This window comes from Coregonus clupeaformis, chromosome 3, assembly GCF_020615455.1.
Source record: "Coregonus clupeaformis isolate EN_2021a chromosome 3, ASM2061545v1, whole genome shotgun sequence".
Classification (NCBI taxonomy): Eukaryota; Metazoa; Chordata; class Actinopteri; order Salmoniformes; family Salmonidae; genus Coregonus; species Coregonus clupeaformis.
In genome coordinates, this window is record NC_059194.1 from 28,004,351 (window position 1) to 28,030,299 (window position 25,949).

The 25,949-nt window shown below is 44.0% G+C and overlaps 2 protein-coding genes across 4 annotated transcripts in view; both read left to right on the forward strand.

The window, feature by feature from the left end:
- Window positions 1-1,471: 1,471 nt before the first annotated feature.
- On the forward strand, window positions 1,472-12,748 carry bicc2 (bicaudal C homolog 2). Its single transcript, XM_041853544.1, has 19 exons — window positions 1,472-1,868; window positions 3,286-3,332; window positions 3,737-3,806; window positions 4,332-4,411; window positions 4,508-4,669; window positions 4,844-4,897; window positions 5,004-5,198; window positions 5,512-5,784; window positions 5,946-6,077; window positions 6,421-6,610; window positions 6,719-6,858; window positions 7,282-7,472; window positions 7,928-8,123; window positions 8,745-8,784; window positions 9,955-10,121; window positions 11,077-11,299; window positions 11,553-11,716; window positions 11,916-12,015; window positions 12,126-12,748. Exons 1-19 carry the CDS (start codon window positions 1,508-1,510, stop codon window positions 12,254-12,256), a joined length of 2,916 nt encoding a protein of 971 aa, XP_041709478.1. The 5' UTR covers window positions 1,472-1,507; the 3' UTR covers window positions 12,257-12,748.
- Window positions 12,749-14,667: 1,919 nt separating this feature from the next.
- Window positions 14,668-25,949, forward strand: part of LOC121543569 (testican-1) — a 278,401-nt gene continuing 267,119 nt past the window's right edge. For all 3 annotated transcript variants that reach the window (XM_041853558.2, XM_041853577.2, XM_041853567.2), the window contains exons 1-2: window positions 14,668-14,874; window positions 15,462-15,632. In XM_041853558.2, the coding sequence (XP_041709492.2) occupies window positions 15,465-15,632 (168 nt within the window). In that variant the 5' untranslated portion in view covers window positions 14,668-14,874; window positions 15,462-15,464. The remainder of the gene's footprint in view (window positions 14,875-15,461; window positions 15,633-25,949) is intronic.

Here is a 25,949-nt window from a genome sequence, read left to right on the forward strand (position 1 = left end):
GGGTTAACAGTGACGCACCACTCTTACTGGAATACACTCACACTCTTTCACAGAGGTGCAGAGGAGCTGGAACTGTGAAGTGAAGTTTAATCTAACTTAAAATTGATGAGTTATAAATCCTTGTAACCAGACAGTTTCCATGGCGATGATGTACGTCAGAGTCACCTAGTTTTCCTCAGGCGAATCGTCTTAGTTTTAACCTTTTACTGCAGTGGGCTAAAATCAGGGTCACACAGAGTGTTTCTAGGTAGTCTTAAACAAATCTACTTTGAAACAAAAGTGTACACCTCACACTCATGGTTATTGGCTTAAAAAAAGAAGACACCTGGACCATGTCAGATATAGAGTTGAAATGTATTACATTTTTAGTTTGCATCCCAATATTACACTTTATATATATCACAGAGTACTTTTTCGGCTTATGTTTTGAAAGATTGTTTATTAATTATGTAATTATGAAAAATATAAATAACATTCCACCCATGAGGCCACTAGAGGGCGATGTGGTCATTTGACTGCAGGAAAGGGCTACAGAAAACCGAGTAAGTCTGACCTGTTAAAATCAGATTTGTTGGCTTGCCTCAGGTGATATTTGTATGGGTGATATGTAAAACAGACTGCTGCTGAATCTAGTTTATCCCTGCCAGTTACACCATTTGGATATCTTGGTTTTACCCCTGTTTGAGTTCTGAAGTTTGTCTCCTGGGACTCTGTTTTTGGGGATGGAGATTGGCGGACAGCGAGAAGGGCATGTAGCAGTATGAAATGCAGTGGCGATTTTTTCCTATTTTTGTCACTTTTCTCTTTTCTTTACCCATCTTTCCTCTGTGCTGAAGTTTTATGACTTTCTCACCGCCTGCTTGTTCGTAAACAAATGGGTTGCCAGGCAACTCTGGCAAACACAGAGCAGGAGCTGGTTGTTAGCGGAGGGGCTCTTTTATCCCCAGCATTGTTCCTCAACTCCCAGACCACCCCATCCCTCCCACCCCTCCACCTTCCCCAACCAGTCCCTACACCCATCCAAACCCCCTGACCCCTCCCCCCATCTCAGGAATCTCAAGCCCTCTTCCTCTCATTCAGGAGGTCGGCGGGGGGCACAGTACAAGAGGTGGCACTCTGGGTTCCCTTCATTTTCTGTGGAAAATGTATCTCTGATCAGGATGGAATGTGTGTGTCTGCTTGCCTATGTATAGTTGGTATTCAAAGGTCTTCTGATGTTGTCTGTGTGGCCAGTGTCATATCCTCAAAGTAGGAAATCTGGAATAGTAGTGCATAGGGTATTATTGTAACCCCTCTTATGCGCCACCTATGCCCCTCCTCATGTTCTATCTATGGCCTATATGTGTGTGTGTGTGTGAGTATTGTGTGTGTGTGTGTTTCCAACACGTTGTGTGTGTGTGTGGAGGCGGGGATGTAATGGGGGCTATGGGGGGGTGTTTCTCTCCCCTCTCTCCCCTTCTTTCTCTCTCTGTCTCCTTGGACACACTGACGGAGTCTCAGTCTTACTATGGCCACCACAACGGAGGAAAGCTCTCCTCTCCCTACCCAGAGAGAACCACACAGACCCGGCCCAGAACCCATCCTGAGACAGCTAGAACAATACCAGCCTCACCTAGAACCAAGACTAGAATGTAGTCTAGAACCCAGTCCTGGACCCATCCTAAACCAGGACCAGACTCTATCTCAGACCCCTTTTCCTTCCCCATCCCCGTCCCACCGCGACAGAGAGGAAGAGGAGGATGAGGACGAAGAGGAAGGAGGTAACTCCGGACCAGGACCAGAGCCTATGGGAGGTGAACATTCAGACCCGGAATGGGTTGAGGAGAGATTCCGTATCGATAGGAAGAAACTGGAGGCCATGCTGTATGGTAAGTTTGCTGAACAGGTGTGATGTGGTCTTGTGGTTATGCTTTGACTTTCAGTGTGGTCATAAATTGACCAAGATTGAATCGTGATAGTACATACATTCGTACAGTTACCTGAGTTGACTCAAAGAAATGTATGAGTTCACAGTACAGTAATTGTAATGCTGTCCACAGTTCTTCTGCATAATGTGAATCCTGAGATGCTCTTAGCACCTGTCTGGCACCTCAGTATATAATTGTCAGGTCATTAAGCAGCTGTCATCATTGTTGTTAAGCATGGTTAAAGTTTCTGCCTTGATGATTTATGAGATAATCTTGCTTGTGTATTCACAGATGTGAGGCTCAGACAGGGGTACGGGAGTATCATCATTCCCATTCTGGCATGACAGTAGTGTAGAGGTGTCTGTCTGTGTTGGTTATCAGTGCAGAGCAGGTCTGTGGCAAACTTCCTCCCCTGTGTTACATTGGAAACTCTGGCAGGAGTAGTGAATTAGAGGCTGTTATTTCTCTCCTTCAGCCTTGATGTGGAAGAATCTATTATTATTATTATTATTATTATTATTAAGAATCTGAGTATCTGAGAAGGCTTCATGCTGTTCATAGAGTGTATGATTTGTTTTAGTGTGTGTGTGTGAGAGAGAGAGAGAGAGAGAGAGAGAGAGAGAGAGAGAGAGAGAGAGAGAGAGAGAGAGAGAGAGAGAGAGCATGGGTAGTGCTGTGAATAAGCCACACAACTCACACTGTGCTAGCCAGCCAGTTTTTGATAAACATCATATTCTCTTTCCCTTGAGTGTTAGTTCGCATGCTGTGTTGGGACTGTGATCTGGGACGTTAGGGTGCAAATAATCACTATAGACGGATAGGTATCCTAGTTGTTTTTCCATCCATTTCTAGAGTGTGACAGTGGTTGTTGTTTAATTTCTGGTGGGGTAGGGGGTCCATGCGTCAGTGAAATACATTTGACGCGATTAGCTGTCTCTGGGGCTGGCTTTTGGTGCCCCCCTCCCCTCTCTCTCCGCCCCATGCTGCTCGCTCGCCCATTCCTCGGTTTCGAGGGAGCGTAACCCATGGCGATTAGAGGACGGGGGCTTTTTACAGGGTGAGGGGGGAGCCCCCATAAATGTCCTTGTGAAGCGATGGCCTTTCAAAAATGTTTACCTTCCAGCCCTCGTCCCCCTCTTCTCTGCAAATTTCAACTCTTCCTGTTTAAATGTTGACCCTTAGATCTCACATACTTCTCTCTTTGAAGAGAAGTGTTGCTTAGACACAAACAAACCATTAACCAGTAACCCTGTCTGATTATTGTTTATACTGTATGTTTGTATATCTTTATACCTCCGATTATGGGCAATAAGTTACTCTCTCTCTACCTTTCTGTCTCTTCCTTCTCTTTTACCCTTCTATCTTTCTCTTTTCTCAGCCCCTAGACATGGAGAGGGACTTACAGGTGAAGAGTTCTTTGAGAGAGTAAGTATGCAGAACAAAGGTCACACTGACACTGAGAATAAAGGATGGAGATCAAATAAAAACAATGATAGGCAGACATTCATATAATGCAGAAAAGAACTGAAATGAAACGACCTGCATTTGAAAGTCTACAGATTTCCCAGAGGAAGTCTGTATAGAGAACATGAAAGGTCACAGACTGACTGTCGACATTGTTTCTCAGCAATTTGTCGTTGTTACGGCGGTGATGAACCTCTTTGAGATGCTAATGAAGTATTGTCTTCTCTGAATAGGATATGCTTTGGTGTGTGTGTGTGTGGGGGGGCTGGTGTTGCTCTCATGGTAAAACACCTGTCTTTCAGACTCCTTAGTTTCTCTGTCTCACACATATTGACACCTGTTTTTTCTCACATTTTTTCTTGCAGGTGATGGTGGAAACTAACACCCAGGTGAAATGGCCATCAAAGCTGAAAATAGGAGCCAAGTCAAAAAAAGGTGATGTTAACGCTATCTGGTCCAGAACACCTGACACCTCAATACTCAAACAACCTGTCTCAATCTGTCTCAATCTGTCTCAACCTGCCTCAATCTGTCTCAATCTGTCTCAACCTGTCTCAATCTGTCTCAACCTGTCTCAATCTGTCTCAACCTGTCTCAACCTGTCTCAACCTGTCTCAATCTGTCTCAACCTGTCTCAACCTGTCTCAATCTGTCTCAATCTGTCTCAACCTGTCTCAACCTGTCTCAATCTGTCTCAATCTGTCTCAATCTGTCTCAACCTGTCTCAACCTGTCTCAATCTGTTTCAATCTGTCTCAACCTGTCTCAATCTGTCTCAACCTGTCTCAATCTGTCTCAACCTGTCTCAATCTGTCTCAATCTGTCAACCTGTCTCAATCTGTCTCAATCTCCTATACAACTTGATATTCAATATTATACTAAAGATGTATCAGAGACTTCCTGCTAGTACATGTCTTTTAGATGAATTGTTAGTATCCTGTCTCTTGTATCGATACTGCAGACCCCCATGTGAAAGTGGATGGGAAGAGAGCCAATGTTCAAGAGGCCAAAAAGAAGATTCTAGAACTTTTGGAGACAAAGGTGAGTGTCCTAAACTGAGGTATAATCAAATACCTCACATGTAATTAAGTAAACTAACTAAATACAGTTAGTTAAACCCATGTTCTCCTGAGCCAGGTCAACAAGGTGACCCTGAAGATGGACGTGGCCCACACAGAACACTCCCATGTGATCGGGAAAGGGGGCGGGAACATCAAGAAGGTGATGGAGATGACATCATGCCACATCCACTTTCCTGACTCCAACCGCCACAACGCCACTGGAGAAAAGAGCAACCAGGTACTGTCTCTAAGTAACCCAGAACAGTTTCTTAGCAACTGTCTCTAAGCAACCAGGTACAGCATCTTAGTAACTGAGTATTGTCCCATAGCAACCAGGTACTGCCCGTTAGCTATTGTCCTTCAGCAATTTTATTTTGTCTCTCCCTTCCCTCTCTCTGCCTCCCCTGTCCAGGTGTCCATCGCTGGGCCTGTCCAAGGGGTGGAGGCAGCCAGGAAGAGGATACGAGTCAGTGTCTCTACATCTTAATGCATTGGTGGCTTTCATCTTATTTTGTGCATGAGATCTATACATTATCATGACCTCTCACCCTTCTCTCTTTTGTGTCCCTCAGGATCTTCAGCCCCTGGTGTTGACCTTTGACCTCCCAGTGACCCTGGTGTCCCAGGCCCTGCCGGATGCAGCGTCGCCGGTCATCCAGCAGGTGGCGCAGGCTCTGGGGGTCAGTGTGAGCTTCAGGGCCCAGCCCAGACTGTACAGCAGCTGCTGTGTGGTTAGAGCACTGCAGGGCAATGCCGCCGCCATCAAGGTCAGTGGAACACAGATGTACTGTGGGGCTTAAACTGCATCCATGTCTCTGTGTGTGTTTTTTGCCAATTTTAACCGCACACTTGTTGTTTGTGTACATGGATTTTATAATGTCATATGTTTTTCCCCCAACCCCACTTTCCATCAATTTGTATAGCAGACCCACATGCCAAATTGAGTCAAAAGCTTTTTTGAAATCAACAAAGCATGAGAAGACTCTCTCTCTCTCTCTCTCTCTCTCTCTCTCTCTCTCTCTCTCTCTCTCTCTCTCTCTCTCTCTCTCTCTGTCTCTCTCTACCTCTGAACCCTAACAGAAGGCGGTGTGTGTGCTGATGGAGCTGCTGCTGGGGTCGGAGCTCGGGGCTGGGGGTCAGGGTGGGGTCACGGGGCTGGTCAGCACCCAGCTGGACGTGACCTCCCAGCAGCACCTCTTCCTGCTGGGGCAGAACGGAGCCCACTTCCTGGGGGTCATGCACCAGACCCAGACCCAGATAATTCTGCCAGACCTCAACGCCCCACAGAACCCCCCCTCACTGCTCATCCAGGGAAGCCCAGACGGAGTGTGTCTGGCCAGGCAGCAACTCATGGTGAGGAGCGGTCAAAGTTGACGTTTTTATTTTGATTAATTGATTGATTATTTGATTCAACCAGACAGACAGTTAGATTTGAGGTAAAAGTGGAACCTTGTTTACTGTGGAGAATTTGCTAAGAGAGGACCGTAAGAAAACCCTCTGTTGTCGTTCTACAGGACTGTCTGCCTGTGTGTCTGATGTTTGACATGCGTGAGGATGGGGAGGCAGACCCTCGTAAACTGGCTCAGATGATGCAGAGTCTGGGGGTCTTCATCAGCGTCAAACCCAAAGTCAAACAGACCGCCAAGGTACAATAGTGCTATAGAAAGTGTTATAGTCATATTATTGCTAAATGTGTGTGATGAAGTACTGTACTGTGTTGGACTATATTTCCTGGTTTGTATGACATGGGGAGAATCTCAATTGCATACTCCTCGTGTCCTCTCTCCTCTCTCCTAGCCTCCTTCCCAAAACCATTGGATGAGAAAGAGGTCCCTCCCCTCTGACCTTCTCCTCCAATTGGTTTTGAGAAGGAGGTGAGGAGAGAGGACACGAGGAGTATGCAATTGAGATTCTCCCATTGTTTTGTGTGTTGGACTACATTTCCTGGTTCGTATGACATTGTGTTGTGTGTTGGACTACATTTCCCAGTCAGTGGTGGTAAAGGGTCTGGAGAGGAACATCCCCAGTCTGTACGAGGCTCGGCGGCTGCTGCTAGGGCTGGCGTCCAGCGAAGTCGCCATGACAGCCAAGATGAACTCTGACCCCATGTTGGCCGGTAACGGGCTGACCAACTACTGGCTCAACATGCTGCTGCAGCAACTCCGCCTCTCCGACCACGGTGTGTGTGTTTGTGTGTGTGTGTGTGTGTGTTAGTGTCTTTTCATTTATGTATCACTGTTTTCACCTGTCCTATTCTAATCTTTCATCTGGTCTTCCTTTGTCTCAGGCTCAGTGCCCACCGCTGAGGCTGTGATTGGCTCTTTTTCCCAAACTAAACCTCACCCGTCACCCCCACCAGGCCTAACTCCGCCCTCTGAGGAAGTGAGGATGGGACTGAAGGGGAAAGAGAGCAGACAACTGGAGAAGGTGTGGAGAGATAGGGTCACCATCAGATCACAGTATTAATCCATATAACTAACAGACAACATTACAAAAAAACAGCCACCGTTAGCCCGCTTGTACTAGACTCAGTTAAGTGAAGTACTGTGAGAATTTGAGAGAGTGTGAGATATATTGGATTGATACCACAGGAGGCTGCTGAGGGGAGGACGGCCCATAATAATCGCTGGAATGGAGTGAATGGAATGGTATCAAACACATTCCATTCATTCCGTTCCAGCCATTACTATGAGCCCGTCCTCCCCAATTAAGGTGCCACCAGCCTCCTGTGATTGATATAGTAGTAAGGCGTTTCCCTGCAGGGGATTTGATTCTGCAGTTGTCCTAAGGGTGGTGCTATTGGATCAGTAGGATCAGGTTTGACCAATGAGATCACCTCTGTTTCCCCAGATCCCAGAAAACGAGGATCCATCCGGCCTGTCTGACGAGGACGAGAGCCCTAGTCCGATGACATCAGAGCTGAGTGATGTCATGAGCCAGGTCAGGATGATAAGTCGGAGGAGCAGCCTCCAGGGTCCTGAAGTCTGCAGGTTCCTCAACCAGGGGAGACGCCACTCAACAGGCCAGGTCATGAACATGAGGTAAACACATTCACACTAGGGAGTGTACTGTGACATTAAGTTGTCCCTAGACACAATGGTTGAGGTTAGGATTTTTGTTGGATAGGCCCAAATATCTGTGGATTTGATCTGGGGCCCCTGTTTTTTCAGAAGGGAATTAAAAACTATAAAACCAAAAAATATTTTTTATGTTTTGCCTTTTGTTCTGCTGTTTGATATATTGCCTCTGGAAAACAACAAGTTAATTTGGGACTGCAGTGTTATTTTTTTGCAGTTTAGCAACACTCTCATTCTAAATAATAATATCAGAACGGTATTGCATTTATTCATTCCCTCTCTCCAGTATCATGTCTCAATGTTCCTTACAGCCCTTGGATTAGTTGAGAGAGCTACTTGGCTAAGTGAGTCCTACAAACAGCCTTCATGCTCTGTGGCTCAGACCTGACCTTGGTCTCACTGCTGCTGCTCTGTTGCAGACTGCTGGACGGAGAGATGGAGGGAGGACGGAGTGAGAGACGCAACAGCCTGAGAGAGATGGAGGGAGGGAGGGGTGATAGTAGACGGAACAGCCTGAGAGAGATGGAGGGAGGGAGGGGTGATAGTAGACGGAACAGCCTGAGGAGGGATGTGACTCAGACTCAGGACACTCTCTCTGACGTGTCAAGGAATGAGGTGAGACTCTCACTCTGATTTACAATGATTCATTAATAGGTTTTGTTGCACATTGATCGTGGATGAGGTGAGAACTTCCCCCAGCTAGAACTTAAAAAACCTAAATGAGAAATATAGAAGAGCATGTTATGTGTCACACAGTGTGACTTTGTAGACTGTGTCACACAGTGTGACTTTGTAGACTGTGTCACACAGTGTGACTTTGTAGACTGTGTCACACAGTGTGACTTTGTAGACTGTGTCACACAGTGTGACTTTGTAGACTGTGTCACACAGTGTGACTTTGTAGACTGTGTCACACAGTGTGACTTTGTAGACTGTGTCACCAATTGATTTCAACTCTTTCTTTGAGTCTTACAAAATCTCATTTGAAGAATTTGATTGTGTGTTTGTGGTGGTTGTTGTTTTTGCCCTTATTTGTCCTATTTGTGCCGCTGTACCAAAGGTTACCGTGGGGAAAACATGTTTATCTCCACGGTAATGACAGGATGTGCTAGGTCAAGTCATCTTCTGTTCTCTCAGTAAATCAGGTTCCCCCACAGAACACATCATTTACAGAACAGCGTAACTGCATTTCCTCCTTTATTTACCGACTTCATCCCCCTTTTCCTGTTTCTGCAGGATTACGACTATGAGATGAAGAAACTGCTGGCAACTAGAGGTGAGTCCTTTTAAATATCCTGTTGTGTGATCAGAAGCTCAGCTCATTAAAAACATCATTTTGGTTTGTCCAGGGTTCAGTCACACAGAAAGGTATTTTTGGACCTGCAGAGGAGTCCTACCAAGAGGGACCCATTTAGCAGCTGCACCTGGCCAAATTAGTTTTCATTGCATATCATTGGAATGGGTCACTTGCCACTGTCTTCTATTGAGAGACAAGGCAGCTCGTGTTTGTTATTCAGATCAGTGATGGAGGGAATACATTAATCTGAGACTATGAGCCAGAGCCTTGAGAGAGGACCCATTTATTTTCTGCACATTGCCAGAGAGGTGATGGAGGGGACACACTTATGGTGTGCACCGTGCCAAAGTTAGATAGAGGATCATTGCTACTCCCACTGAATGTACACATTCTGGTGTCTGATACACTGTCTCAGCCACACAACCACACACACACACACACACACACACACACACACACACACACACACACACACAGACACACACTCTCTTCACCATCATTCAGAATTAGGGATATTCTGAGGATCTTTAGCCAAATGGTTCTAAATTCCCTCAGTGTTGCTTTATGGGATTATGAATTAGCAGTTTGAATGAGCCATCTGCCTCTTGGTCATTATGATACCCATATGTCTATCTATGAGAGCTAGACACACACACGTGCACGTGCACACACACACTCCCACTCACACAATGTTTTTTTTACACATCACACACTCATACATGGATCCTGGAATACACACTCTCACACCAATTTCAATGTGTTTAGTGTCTATGACTATGAGATTCTTCATTAAGCATTCTATATCAGTGCAATTCTCTATGAATCTATCTGTATTATTCAACACCTGACAACAACGGCTACCAATTAAACCACTGTTTGTGAGTGATTGATATTTATAACTTTGTGTGTATGTTTCTTAGAGTAAGTAAGTTATGTGTGTGTTTATGTTTTTGTCTGTGTATCTATCTGATCTGTCTATGGCTGCGTTTACACAGGCAGTCTAAATCGGATATTTTGCCAATAATTGGTCATTTGAACAATCAGATCAGATCTTTTGCCAATAATTGGGCAAAAAAATCAGAATTGGTTGTCCTGTGTAAACGCATCCTACGTGTGTGTGTGAGATGCATTTTATCTGTACTCTCCCAGCCATGCAGAGGAATCCGGTGGTGACAGAGGTTCGGACCCCCACTGATACCTGGAGTGGTCTGGGCTTCTCTAAGTCCATGCCTGCCGAGGCTGTTAAGGAGCTACGCAACATCAGCCGACGCAGCTACAAACCCTACCTGGCAAACACTGGCCAACAACAACAACAGGTACAACTGCTAATATCTTACCTGTACTAGAATCCCTATAAACCCTACCTGGCAAACACTGGCCAACAACAACAACAGGTACAACTGCTAATATCTTACCTGTACTAGAATCCCTATAAACCCTACCTGGCAAACACTGGCCAACAACAACAACAGGTACAACTGCTAATATCTTACCTGTACTAGAATCCCTATAAACCCTACCTGACAAACATTGGATAGCAACAGGTACAGCTCTCCTTACTAGCTACTATCAGCTTACCTGTGGAAAATTGGCCAAAGGGTTTAAACCAGCATTGTCTCACCTGTGATACTATTTCACCTGTACTAGGGTTATCATCTTACCTGCTTTTACATCAACCAACAGATTAGTACAACGATAAATATTCCATGGGCTGTATTGCTGACCTGTCCTCTTAGTCTCCACCAGGCAGGGTTTATCAGCCGTTAAGCAGCTGCCCTCGCTAAATGTTCTGTGGACAGTCACTGAACACCACGCTAATTTGGGTTAATAGATAAGATTGGGAACTGTCTGATGGCTTCTGTGTTGTTCTGCGCGAGGGGATTTAGGAGTGTGTGCGTTTCGCCTAAGTGCCTGATTATTTTTTAGCGAGCTTGGAGAGGTATTGAGCTGGTTGAGAGTTTGTTTAGAAATATGATTATTCTCAGTGTTATTTGGCGCGATTGGTATTCTTGCACTGAGAAATACCCAGAGCGGAGGAAAGAAACTGTGAGCACCAATTACCTCCCTGTCTCATCCACTCATCCTCAGGGAGGGAGCGAGAGAAGGAGAGAGTGAGTGAGAGAGGGGGGTGGAGGAAAAGTGAGGAACAAAGCAAAGGAAGTGTAAACAAGCAGAATATATGCAATTAAACCCCATCTCTCCCCCATCCTTCTCTCCCCCATCCTTCTCTCTCCCACTCTTTTCTCTCTTTTGCTCTCTCTCTCCATGTAGACCTGGGTCCCGCAGAATGGGAAGGAGAAAGTGTCTAATGGCAGTAATTCAGAGAACTGGCGTGACAGACGAGGATCATCCTCTTCATCCTCCCCCATTTTCCCTTCTCCATCTTCCTCCTCCTCTTCCTCCCCCTCTAACTTCTCCTCTTCCTTCTCCTCCTCCACGTCGTCCTTCCCGGCATTTGCGTCTTCAACAAACAGACCCCGAACCGATAAAACCTGTATGTTTTTTTCTGTGTCTCTAAGAGAGAGAGCGAGAGAGTGTGTCTACAAAGAGAAATTTGAATGAAATGCAATTCCAATGTCTGGCTAATCTTCAATGTAGTCAGTATCAAAGCTCTGCTTTAAATGTCTTCCATCTGACAGCTATAGAAAGATATGAGAAGACTTTGTTATGCGTAACTGTTCCTTCTGTCACTCCCCTACTCTCCCCATCCCTCCCTGACCTGTTCACCTTTGACCTCTGACCCCTAGCGGAGAGCTTCCTGAGCTGCAGTAACTACTTTGAGTGCGTGTCCTCGGTGAGGGCGTTGACTGCTAGCCAGCGGAGCCCCTCCCCCCAGCCAACAGATGACCTCCCAGAGCTACTGAGCCAGCTGGGTATGGGGAAGTACATCGACGTGTTCCAACAGCAAGAGGTACAGACAGACAGCTAGTGCCCCCTGGGGCATAGAAGTAACACATTCACAGAGAAACAGGTCATTCCTCGATCTGTTGAAGTAGCCTACATAGGCAGGACTGACTGAGGTGTTTTCAGTGGCACAGAGGATGACTCAATGATCATCCAGTCTATGTACTGTCTGAAGAACTGTGTTTTCATGCCCCCTATTTCCGCAGATAGATTTCCAGACTTTCCTGACTCTGTCTGACGAGGATCTGAAAGAGGTGGGAGTGTCCACCTTTGGAGCGAGAAGGAAGATGCTACTGGCCATCTCAGGTGAGTGATCGGTAAACACCATATAAAACCAATCCACTTTTCTAACGTGGACATCTTATGTATATAACATCTCTCTCTCGCTCTCTCTCTCCATCCACCCATACATCCAGACCTAAACAAAAGCAAGAGGAAACTGTCAGAGACGCCTGCTGTGAAGCCAGTCTACCTAGAAGGCGGGGCTAGTGGCCGGCTCCCACGAATCATGGATGAGGACAACGCTGCTCAAACAAACCACTGGTGAACCCCACACAACATTACCTAACCTGGGTAGAACTGCCTGTAGGAACAGATCCAGGATCAGATTGGCTTCCACATATCCTAACCTTGGTGGCAAACCCAAAAATGACTTTAGATCAGTGTCTAAGGGCAATTTCATCCTACTGCCATGCCCTACACCAGCAGCCTTTACCCAAAGCCTGTCCTAACAACCTCAAGACCAGGAGGACCCTAGCATTGGGAAGACTCCAGTATTGTCTAAAGGAATGCTGAGCATTCATACAAACTATGTGACACTATGTGGACTGTCACAGACATTCTCTCTTTTCTATTGGCCTCTCTTCTCCTCAGATAGTGCCTTATGCAAGTCTGTGTTCCTCTACTCTGTGTGTTGTGGGTTGAAGTCCACTGTTAACCACATATATGCATTGTACATAAACCTACAAGGGAAAAATGAGAATGTATAATGATATTATTAGAGATGATTATTAAACGTTTCCAAAAACTTGCTGCCTCTTTTTTACCCGAGGACTCAACCAAATGTTTCTCAAACCAATTGATCTGAATTAAAGCCTTCGTTGGAATGACTTGTATTTTAGCACAGTAACTCAAATATGATCCAATAAATTAGAGGTCCACCGCTAGAGGGCACTGACGTCACAAACAGTGTGCTTTTTTGTAGGTTCAAGTCACATTCTCCACTCCTTGTTATTGCATCAATAGGCCTAATTATACGTCAATTTTAGAAGGAAATCAACCAGCAACGACATTAAATAGAGCTTGATGGAAAGCCAGGAGTTGGGTTGCTATATGAACATTCAAATAAATGAATCAACAAAAAAATTATAGCCCAACGGATTTATTCTCGTGAGTAATGTGAAACGCTTTCAATATTGTTTCTCCTCACCTGAGCGCACATCTAAAAGTTCAAATTACATTTATCAGCAGTTAGCAGGCGTGAAGTTATTGCCTCCGTATTTGAGTCGTTTCTCATTTATTTAGAATATTGGTAATTAGGTGGGATCACGAGGGCCTCCGGGGGCCAACAACCGAATATAAACGATATTGCTAGACTAGATTGACGCGTTTTGTCATACCAAAATGAAATTATTTGGTTGTCATTTTAAGTGAAAACTATCTAGCAATTTTTTAAATAAGGCTATGTGCACATGGCTTTGATAAACATTTGCCATAAGAATACAAACAAGACCTATAGAAAGCAGAGCAAAGCAAATCAATTCATAGCACCATTTTTTTTTTTGTACACTTCCAAATCAGGCGGGTTGCCCCTCATCGCACTGGTGGCGCTGCGGTTGCATGTCTCATCAGTCACACTGGGCACCGGATGAAAATAGTCCCGGGGAGCGACAGCCGCTCCGTATCCACTCAGAGTGAAGACATGTCGGACTGCCTGGTCCCAGAGCCAGGAGAGATGAGAGAGGATGTGGAAGGACTGGGTTGGGAGAGATTATCCCCGTTTATTATAACGACCGTGTCACTTACATCGCATGCTGCAGGCCACGTAGGCGTGAATGAGAAACGCTTTGTTTGGACCCGTTTTTCTTTGGCTGCTATGACAGACCCTGCTGGTTTTCTGTTCTACCTGATAATTAATTTCACACACCTGGTGTCCCATGTCTAAATCAGTCCCTGATAAGAGGGGAAGAAGGAAAAAGAGCAGTGGAACTGGCTTCGAGGTCAAATTTTGAATTTGAGGGGTGTAGGCTTTACCGTTTTGTTTTTCCACAGTCGAGTCCCTCTGCTCCTAGTGACATCGGGCGCGGCGCTTGGTTCTGAAAGGACAGGGGTGCGGAAAGATCGGCGCTCGCAAATCTACTCTGCAGCGGGTCAGAAGGCGAAGCGCACAGGCCATATTGAAATGGGAGACAACTCGAGGCTATATGAAATAGGCCTATAGCAGATAATAAACATTATTGTAAGTGACAGGTATATTCACAGTGCTCTATTCTATAGAAGCCTTAATGGAGCCTAACATTGCCATATGTTATAGGACTATACTCAAAGGAGCATTCTAAAAAGACTGCCTAGGTTATACTCGGCTCGCATTTTGATGACCAGAAAAGTTATCTAGGGATAACAACTATAGAGGAAAAATGTGTATGCTTATCTCAATCATGAAAGTACAGAATAATCCATCACCCCAAAACATATCCTTCTTATTGGCAGTAGTATCACCTGGAAATATTGCCTTGCAACAACAAACATTCGTTTATTCCCTTGTGAATGCACCATTCCCTCCGTTGTAAATCAATGACACACCAGCTCTCTGCACTGCAAAGACAAATAGAGAGGGAAGAATGGAGGGAGACATGGAGAGGGAGGTATAGAGGAGGGGGGAGCGATTGGGAGAGAGAGAGAGAGAGAGAGAGAGACCGCTATCAGAGAGGCGGAGTCTGAGCGGAAGAGTTACGGAGGGTGAGAGAGAGACAGTTCTCACGAGGCTTGTTCCTGCTGCTCCTGGTCACGGTCAGTATTACCGCGGAGTTCAGAGCTACCGGAGGTCCCGTGGATAATTAGGCTACTCTACCGTCTGACCGAAAAAAAAACGTCTAACTGACAGCCACAGAAACTTCCCACCCTAGACCTCTGTTTTCCCCAGGAGCTGGACACAAGCTATCCGAGGTAGGTGGACGGAAGAGCGGGGTGGGTTTGTGAACTAGGACCGGTGGAGACAGATTTGTATATGAGAAGGAAAGGGAGGGAGTTATGTAGTCTACGCATTTCTGGTTCACTCCTGCTTTGGTAAAAGGAGATGAGAGAGGCGCGCGCTCCAAGTAGACGGTAATTGCCTATTTATACCGGCTGAGAGCCTCTCGAGCTAATCGTTTTCCAGTGATCCATCTGCCACGGTGTGCAAATGCGATGTCTCCAAATGTTTATAATCAACTTAGGAGGAGCAGCAATTTCATAAGAGGCAATCTCCAGTATTTACTCAGTCTAATTCATCCAATCTAATAGATTGAATAACATCCTGTCCTTGTCCATTTTGATGCTGACATATTTACATAATGAAATTAATATTCAATCCATGACAAAGTGCAGGTGAATTAACCTACATGTAGGTGTATACTTGTATGAACAATTATGCCTAGTCCACTTCATGCGCATCAGGGCAGCAGGCTCATTTACCTCCCTTGCTGTCTTAATTCCTCTCGTTCTCAATGTCACTTTCTCTCTCATTTTCTCTTTCCTTTTCTCTCTTATTTCAGACGATGCTTTTCTGTCTGCTGCCTCTCGCGGCTCTCTTGCTGCGCACGGAGGGCAGGCGCGGGGGAACCGTGGTCGGTAACAAAAACATTGGCCACGCGCTGGACAACGACAAATGGCTCAGCACCGTATCTCAATACGACAAGGACAGATATTGGAACAAATTCAGAGATGTGAGTTTCTAGTTACTGTGTTTTTTTCGCAACTTTCCTCACAATTTGGCCATTTTGGCGACTGTTGTAGCCCAGGACAATGTTAGAAAGACTGGCTGACCACGAGGCCCTGCCTTGCTGTTGCAGTCCCAGTAATGGTTGGGTGATTTGACTGACGCAGGTGTGTATGCAGCCCCGTCCTTGACACACCCTTACAGTAGGTACGTGAGTGAGTCCCAGCCAGGCAGGCAGTGGACTTAATCCAATGTGTGGGCACTCAGCAGGTAGAACAGTTTAGAGTGGAGCTCATGTGCTGTGAATGAACTGCTCACTCAGTAAGGGAATGAGGCACATCGAGAGAGTGTGCGAGAGAGAGTGTATGGGTGTGTATGAGAGAGAGAGGGAGTGGGAGAGACAGATACAGTATGGACATTCAGGGCCAGGCATAAGCCTCTCCCCCGCATGGCAAAATGTGTAGAATTGCAGAAAGCTTGCTTTATAACAGCAACATTTTCTCTAATCCCCATGGCAAAATGTGTAGAATTGCAGGAAATTAACTCTAAAATGTACATTTTTCTCTCTGCCCTCGCTTAGGGCCCCGAAAAGGCCTATTGAGATACCATGCAGGCTAGGGACACGCCATATTGAGATACCATGCAGGCTAGGGACACGCCATATTGAGATACCATGCAGGCTAGGGACACGCCATATTGAGATACCATGCAGGCTAGGGACACGCCCTATTGAGATACCATGCAATACAATGGAACCATAGCCCTGCTCACCCTCAACACAACCCTGACACTACTCTGACACCACTGCTTGGTTCTGTAATCAGAAGAACACAGTGTTTTAGGGGGTCTCAAATGGCACCCTATTCCCTATATAGTGCACTACTTTTGACCAGGGCCCATAGGGCTATAGGGAATAGGGGGCCATCATAACCTCCTTTGTGTTCTCTCTAATGTATGAAGGATAGATCTTGAAGTGGGCAATGGTCTTTTTCTGTTAGCAGCTGTCTCAGCTAGCCGTGCCATGATGGTTATTGTGTAATAAGGCATGCAGCAGTGAGAAGGTTTGCATGAACTTAAGCTAACCCTCTCTTGACTGGAGTCAGTGATGTGGGAGCTAGGATTGACCCTGGCCCTGCATTATTCTTCATTGGAGTGGCGGTGTGAGACCTAGCCACAACGCAGCATGTAAATGGCCTTAAGCGAGGAAGCTGGAGCGTGAGCCAGAGCAAGCGTTAGCAAAATCCCTTAAAGCCCTTTGGTATGTGTGGGTCGGGTGGAGGGAGTGTGTGTGTGTGTGTGTGTGGCGTGTGCGGCCTACACACCTACACTCTCCAAGGTCTTCAATGCAAATTGAACTCATTACGTGGAAGCTGCTCGCTGTCTGGGAGGAGAGGAGAGGGGGACTAGGGATGGAGGAGTGTAGATGGGCTGTGACATTTTGGTTTAATATTTTATGTTGTTTTTTCCCGGCCTGAGAGGGCAGCACTATGGTGTGTGTCTGCAGACACATACCTGCAGGTCGTAAGGCTCTTTCTAGCCACTCAGGTCATCAATTATTCTTCCCCTCTCTCTTTCCCCTCCCTCTCAGCTCTCTCCATACCTCTCACTCTTTCTCTTCCCTTTGAATACCTTGGCTATAACTGGCATCACTCCCTTTACTTCTGTGTCATCTAGTCTCTTACCTCTCACCCCATTTTGCCTCATTTACTCTCCTAACCGTCTGTTTCTTTTCCTGATTGTCTCTCTCTCGCTCTCGCTCTCTCTCTCTCTCTCTCTCTCTCTCTCTCTCTCTCTATTAATTCAGTTCAATTCAAGGGGCTTTATTGGCATGGGAAACATGCTTACATTGTCAAAGCAACTGAAATGGATAAACAAAAGTGAAATAAAAAATGAACAGTAAATATTACACTCACACAAGTTCCAAAAGAATAAAGACATTTCAAATGTCATATTATGTCAATATACAGTGTTGTAACGATGTGCAAATAGTTAAAGTAAAAATAAATAAACATAAATATGGGTTGTATTTACAATGGTGTTTGTTCTTCACTGGTTGCCCTTTTCTTGTGGCAACAGGTCACAAATGTTGCTGTTGTGATTGCACACTGTGGTATTTCACCAAATAGATAAGGGAGTTTATCAACAGTTGATTTTTTTTTTTCGAATTCTTTGTGGGTCTGTGTAATCTGAGAGAAATATGTGTCTCTAATATGGTCATACATCTCACTCTCATTCCCCCTCATTCCCTCTCTCTCTGTCTGTGAGACACTGGATGATAGTGATGTGCGGTTCACAAATGATTTGTTCCCAGAACATTCATTAGGTTGCGGTATACAGTGGGGAAAAAAAGTATTTAGTCAGCCACCAATTGTGCAAGTTCTCCCACTTAAAAAGATGAGAGAGGCCTGTAATTTTCATCATAGGTACACGTCAACTATGACAGACAAAATTAGAATTTTTTTTCCAGAAAATCACATTGTAGGATTTTTAATGAATTTATTTGCAAATTATGGTGGAAAATAAGTATTTGGTCAATAACAAACGTTTCTCAATACTTTGTTATATACCCTTTGTTGGCAATGACACAGGTCAAACGTTTTCTGTAAGTCTTCACAAGGTTTTCACACACTGTTGCTGCTATTTTGGCCCATTCCTCCATGCAGATCTCCTCTAGAGCAGTGATGTTTTGGGGCTGTCGCTGGGCAACACAGACTTTCAACTCCCTCCAAAGATTTTCTATGGGGTTGAGATCAGGAGACTGGCTAGGCCACTCCAGGACCTTGAAATGCTTCTTACGAAGCCACTCCTTCGTTGCCCGGGCGGTGTGTTTGGGATCATTGTCATGCTGAAAGACCCAGCCACGTTTCATCTTCAATGCCCTTGCTGATGGAAGGAGGTTTTCACTCAAAATCTCACGATACATGGCCCCATTCATTCTTTCCTTTACACGGATCAGTTGTCCTGGTCCCTTTGCAGAAAAACAGCCCCAAAGCATGATGTTTCCACCCCCATGCTTCACAGTAGGTATGGTGTTCTTTGGATGCAACTCAGCATTCTTTGTCTTCCAAACACGACGAGTTGAGTTTTTACCAAAAAGTTATATTTTGGTTTCATCTGACATCTCCCAATCCTCTTCTGGATCATCCAAATGCACTCTAGCAAACTTCAGACGGGCCTGGACATGTACTGGCTTAAGCAGGGGGACACGTCTGGCACTGCAGGATTTGAGTCCCTGGCGGCGTAGTGTGTTACTGATGGTAGGCTTTGTTACTTTGGTCCCAGCTCTCTGCGGTCATTCACTAGGTCCCCCTGTGTGGTTCTGGGATTTTTGCTCACCATTCTTGTGATCATTTTGACCCCACGGGGTGAGATCTTGCGTGGAGCCCCAGATCGAGGGAGATTATCAGTGGTCTTGTATGTCTTCCATTTCCTAATAATTGCTCCCACAGTTGATTTCTTCAAACCAAGCTGCTTACCTATTGCAGATTCAGTCTTCCCAGCCTGGTGCAGGTCTACAATGTTGTTTCTGGTGTCCTTTGACAGCTCTTTGGTCTTGGCCATAGTGGAGTTTGGAGTGTGACTGTTTGAGGTTGTGGACAGGTGTCTTTTATACTGATAACAAGTTCAAACAGGTGCCATTAATACAGGTAACGAGTGGAGGACAGAGGAGCCTCTTAAAGAAGAAGTTACAGGTCTGTGAGAGCCAGAAATCTTGCTTGTTTGTAGATGACCAAATACTTATTTTCCACCATAATTTGCAAATAAATTCATTAAAAATCCTTCAATGTGATTTTCTGGATTTTTTTTCTCATTTTGTCTGTCATAGCTGACGTGTACCTATGATGAAAATTACAGGCCTCTCTCATCTTTTTAAGTGGGAGAACTTGCACAATTGGTGGCTGACTAAATACTTTTTTTCCCCACTGTATGTTCTCATAACACAAAAACTGTCCAGGCGTGGTGATGATTTATAGAATGTTTGTATAAAACTGATGATGCAAGAACCTTCCTTGAACACATTTAATCTGTTCTTTAAAGGTTCCCAGAATGTTTCATTAGGTTGTGGAAACATTGTGGGGACATCACAAAAGAGATGTTCTCAAAACACCAAAATATCCAGTTGTGCAGATGATTATACAATGTTTCTTTTAGGGTACAAAAGACATTCACTTAGTATTACAAGAACGTTCCCAGAACACATTTAGTCTATTCTTTAAAGGTTCCCAGAACATTTAATTAGGTTGTGGGAACAGTGTGGCTACATTATAAGAGAGAGTTTTCCAAAACACAAAATATGCTCATTTTGATGACATTCATACACTGTTTAAGTTAGGTTGCACAGGACATGCCCTTAGTTTTTATATATATTGTCAGAAATGCAGAATTTAGACTAACTGTAAAAACATAGAACATTGTGTAAAAATTGACTGGATACCTTGTAAATATGGGCCCAGAAGTACGCAGCATATAAAGAGGATGGGTGACGTGATGGTGAATAACCCACTTACCAGAATTTCCCTGGGTTATTTATGTCTAAGAAGGCTAAAAAGGAAGCATGGAATTCCTGATTGACCATACTGCCATGGCTATATACTGCCAAAAGACAACAAAAGAGCGCTTCCTTGGTGGCGCAGAGGATAAAAGACCTGGCTTGAGAACCAAACATTGCAGGTTCAAGCCCTACATGTGAAGATTGTCAATAAAAAAAATCTGGTTGTGTTTGTATGATTAAATGCTGTTCAAAAGTCCTATGAATGAAATTACAGTACCTTCAGAAAGTATTCACACCCCTTGACTTTTTCCACATTTTGTTGTTACAAAGCGGTATGAAAATGGATTGAATTGTATTTTTTTGTCAACGATCTACAAACAATAGTCTGTAATGTCAAAGTGGAAGAAAAATTATAGTATAAAAAAAAAGAAAATAAAACACTATCTTGATTAGATAAGTATTCAACCCCCTGAGTCAATACACGTTAGAATCACCTTTGGCAGTGATTACTGCTGTGAGTATTTTTGGGTAAGTCTCTAAGAGCTTTACACACCTGGATTTGACAATATTTGCCCATTATTCTTTAAAAATATTCTTCACGCTCTGTCAAGTTGGTTGTTGATCATTGCTAGACAGCCATTTTCAAGTCAATTTAAGTCAAAACTGTAACCAGGCCACTCAGGAACATGTAATGTTGTCTTGGTAAGCAACTCCAGAATATATTTGGCCTCTGGTTTTAGTTTTTTGTTTTGCTGAAAGGTGAATTTATCTCCCAGTGTCTGTTGGAAAGCAGACAGAACCAGGTTTTCCTCTAGGATTTAGCCTGTGCTTAGCTCTATTACGTTTATTTTTATTGAAAAAAAACTCCCTAGCCCTTGCCGATGACAAGCATACCTATAACATGATGCAGCCACCACCATGCTTGAAAATATGAAGAGTGGTACTCAGTGATGTGTTGTGTTGGATTTGCCCCAAACATAACGCTTTGTATTCAGGACAAAAAAATTGATATCTTTGCCAACTTCATTGCAGTATTACTTTAGTGCCTTATTGCAAACAGGATACATGTTTGGAATTTTTTCTTCTGTTTAGGCTTCCTTATTTCACTTTGTAATGCAGGTTAGTATTGTGGAGTAACTACAATGTTTTTGATCCATCCTCAGTTTTCTCCTATCACAGCCATTAAACTCTGTAATGGATTTAAAATCACCATTGGCCTCATGGTGAAATCCCTGAGCGGTTTCCTTCCTCTCCGGCAACTGAGTTAGGAAGGACTCCTGTATCTTTGTATTGACTGGGGGAAAAAACATCACGTTAAACACTGTTATTGCACACAGAGTGAGTCCATGCAATTTATAATGTGCATTATTTTAGTATTTTTATGGTACTTTTTACCCCCAATTGGTAGTTACAGTCTTGTCCCATCGCTGCAACTCCCGTACGGACTCGGGAGAGGCGAAGGTCGAGAGCCATGCGCACTGCTTCTTGACACACTGCTCTCTTAACCCAGAAGCCAGCCGCACCAATGTATCGGAGGAAACACCAAACAACTGGTGGCCGTGTCAGCGTGCATGCGCCCGGCCCGCCACAGGAGTCGCTAGAGCACGATGGGACAAGGACATCCCGGCCGGCCAAACCCTCCCTAACCCGGTCGACGCTGGGAAAATTGTGCGCCACCTCATGGGTCTCCCGGTCGCGGCCGGCTGCGACACAGCCTGGGATCAAACCCGGGTCTGTAGTGACGCCTCAAGCACTGCGATGCAGTGCCTTAGACTGCTGCGCCACTTGGGAGGCTTATGTGAATTGTTAAGCAACAGTTTTACTCCTGAACTTATTTAGGCTTGTCATAACAAAGGGGTTGAAAAATGAAATTCCGCGGTGACATTATGGGGTATTGTGTGTAGATCAGTGACACAAAATCTAGATGTTGTCCATTTTTAATTCAGGCTGTAACACAACAAAATGTGTAAAAAAATCAAGGGGTGTGAATACTTTCTGAAGGCACTGTATATGCAGATTGTCAACATATGAAGTGTAAAAAAATATGTTTGTGTTTGTATGAATAAATACTTTTCAAATGTCCTATGAATGAAATTAAAATGCCATGTGTCTCCATATCACCTATAGTACAGTGCTGAAATGTGAATTGCCATAGAGCCCCACAGTGGAGGTGTCACAATACCCATAAAACCTAGCAGTCAAACAAGGAAATGGTTCCAATCGTTTTTCCAATAAAAGGCATGAGCTGGAGCACACCCAGAGAAAATTATTTTGTGTGGAGGTGCTGACTAACGGCGAATAAACTGTAAGCTATAAAAATACATAAAGAGTGTTGCTCACTCTCTCTCTCTCTATATATATATATATATATATATATATATATAAATATATACAGTGGGGGAAAAAAGTATTTAGTCAGCCACTAGTTGTGCAAGTTCTCCCACTTAAAAAGATGAGAGAGGCCTGTAATTTTCATCATAGGTACACGTCAACTATGACAGACAAATTGAGAAGAAAAAAAATCCAGAAAATCACATTGTAGGATTTTTAATGAATTTATTTGCAAATTATGGTGGAGAATAAGTATTTGGTCACCTACAAACAAGCAAGATTTCTGGCTCTCACAGACCTGTAACTTATTCTTTAAGAGGCTCCTCTGTCCTCCACTCGTTACCTGTATTAATGGCACCTGTTTGAACTTGTTATCAGTATAAAAGACACCTGTCCACAACCTCAAACAGTCACACTCCAAACTCCACTATGGCCAAGACCAAAGAGCTGTCAAAGGACACCAGAAACAAAATTGTAGACCTGCACCAGGCTGGGAAGACTGAATCTGCAATAGGTAAGCAGCTTGGTTTGAAGAAATCAACTGTGGGAGCAATTATTAGGAAATGGAAGACATACAAGACCACTGATAATCTCCCTCGATCTGGGGCTCCACGCAAGATCTCACCCCGTGGGGTCAAAATGATCACAAGAACGGTGAGCAAAAATCCCAGAACCACACGGGGGGACCTAGTGAATGACCTGCAGATAGCTGGGACCAAAGTAACAAAGCCTACCATCAGTAACACACAACGCCGCCAGGGACTCAAATCCTGCAGTGCCAGACGTGTCCCCCTGCTTAAGCCAGTACATGTCCAGGCCCGTCTGAAGTTTGCTAGAGTGCATTTGGATGATCCAGAAGAGGATTGGGAGAATGTCATATGGTCAGATGAAACCAAAATAGAACTTTTTGGTAAAAACTCAACTCAACATCCAAAGAACACCATACCTACTGTGAAGCATGGGGGTGGAAACATCATGCTTTGGGGCTGTTTTTCTGCAAAGGGACCAGGACGACTGATCCGTGTAAAGGAATGGGGCCATGTATCGTGAGATTTTGAGTGAAAACCTCCTTCCATCAGCAAGGGCATTGAAGATGAAACGTGGCTGGGTCTTTCAGCATGACAATGATCCCAAACACACTGCCCGGGCAACGAAGGAGTGGCTTCGTAAGAAGAATTTCAAGGTCCTGGAGTGGCCTAGCCAGTCTCCAGATCTCAACCCCATAGAAAATCTTTGGAGGGAGTTGAAAGTCCGTTTTGCCCAGCGACAGCCCCAAAACATCACTGCTCTAGAGGAGATCTGCATGGAGGAATGGGCCAAAATACCAGCAACAGTGTGTGAAAACCTTGTGAAGACTTACAGAAAATGTTTGACCTGTGTCATTGCCAACAAAGGCTATATAATAAAGTATTGAGAAACTTTTGTTATTGACCAAATACTTATTTTCCACCATAATTTGCAAATAAATTCATAAAAAATCCTACAATGTGATTTTCTGGAATTTATTTTCTCATTTTGTCTGTCATAGTTGACGTGTACCTATGATGAAAATGACAGGCCTCTCTCATCTTTTTAAGTGGGAGAACTTGCACAATTGGTGGCTGACTAAATACTTTTTTTCCCCACTGTATATAAATAAATAAACTCCCAGTAATTCCGGCATCACTGTGCCTTCTTCAAGGTTTTCTATCGTTTTTCCACCATTCATTTTTCCCATAGGGGATTTCAGAAACACTTAAAATAAGGGCTGTGTTTTGTCTAGGATTACCCTGGCGTGACATTTGGTAACCATGTAAATCTCTCTCGGACAAGGTGACTTTTATCAATATATTCGGCTCTATTGACTCTCAGATTCGAAAATGCTAATTAGCATCAAATTAGACATAATGCTAAACTACAAATCCCTGCAAGCTCCTGCACGTCATCTCTAGCTGACACTTTTGCTAATGTTACACCCCTGAAAAAGGGAAGAAATAATCACGAACGTGACGCAGTTATGTTTCCTCACTGACAAATTTAGTGTAATGATTTTACAAAAATACCACATTTTACAGAACAACAGATCTACAGGAACCAGAGTTTTGTAGGGTACAAAGCTTATTCAAATCACAACAGCATAAACTGTAATTCACTAAAACATATACAAATGTTTCAATATAACTGTCAAACACAAAGTAGCTTTAGCTCAGTAACCCATAAATACATTTATCAACCATGTCAACAAAGTATTCGAAACACATTATACAAATAACCCCAAATATTATTATTAACAACGCACATATTCATTCACAATTAGCATAAAATGGCAGCTACTCTCAGTACGAAGCTATATCGCTGCAACCAAGCAGATTACAGTCACACACGCACCTAATAACTCTCTTCAACTTAACTCTAACTTCCTCAAGATGTTACTAACACATACCTTAAACTCTCTTCACAGGTTAGCAAGTTATTACATTCAAATTAACTCGTTTCATATCAATAACGTACCTGAAAAAGGGAAGAAATAATCACGAACGTGACGCAGTTATGTTTCCTCACTGACAAATTTAGTGTAATGAGAAAAAGACCGCGATTCCCCCAGGAAGTTGGGTGGAGACCAGAGCAATTGATCTCAGGCTCATAGATTAAGAGCATTTAGTAGATCACAGATGAACACTTTTACCCTTAAATTAGGCACCACAAAATAAAGTAGTCAATATAACGTTTACACATTCCTCTTACAATGATTTACCCTTTTACACTTGACGGATTTTAACACATTTATGCATTTTATCAATCTCTATGAACTAGTACTGGATGCATGATCTTTTTAACCTTAGATATTTTAAGATCCTTACATACCATGAACTTACCAATACTTTTTAGTGTATAACAGGCTATGAATATGTCCTTTAACCTGTCACACTCTCCCCGACAAAATAAATGTTGTCCCAACATTACCAACATTATCTTCTTAAACAGTCTATAAGCACTGGACGTAGAAAATCCTCTTCTGTAAGCTAGTCCTTGAGCAGAGGTCAAAGTTCACAGTTCAAATAGAACCAAGAAGTTATATTCACAGTCCATATCTGTTGACCAGCTGTATAAACAGTCCATAAGCAGTCTTTTCTCATACTATTGTCAACAGTCCATCAGTTTTAATGATCTCTATGCATAGTCTGCTAATTGTCTCGTGAAAGTCTGTGAAATCAGTCAGTAGTCCATGGTCAAACATGTCAACTCTGTCTGTGGCCTCAAGTTTGCTGAAGTCCATACATGTAGGGTGGCTGAAGGTAATATCCCTGTAGTGATGGCAGCCATGGAACCAGTCCTGGTGCAGGGTAGACAGGGAACAACTGTGGCTGTGGCTGTATACTGTAGCAGGAAGGGATACCAAGCTGATCATAGGTGATACGTCTTGGAGGGTGTCTCTCTCTTTGTGGCAGCTGGTAAGCTGGTTCCTCAGGTTCAGCAGCAGCAGTTAATGAAGGAAAGGCACTTAGTGGACGATCATCCAGC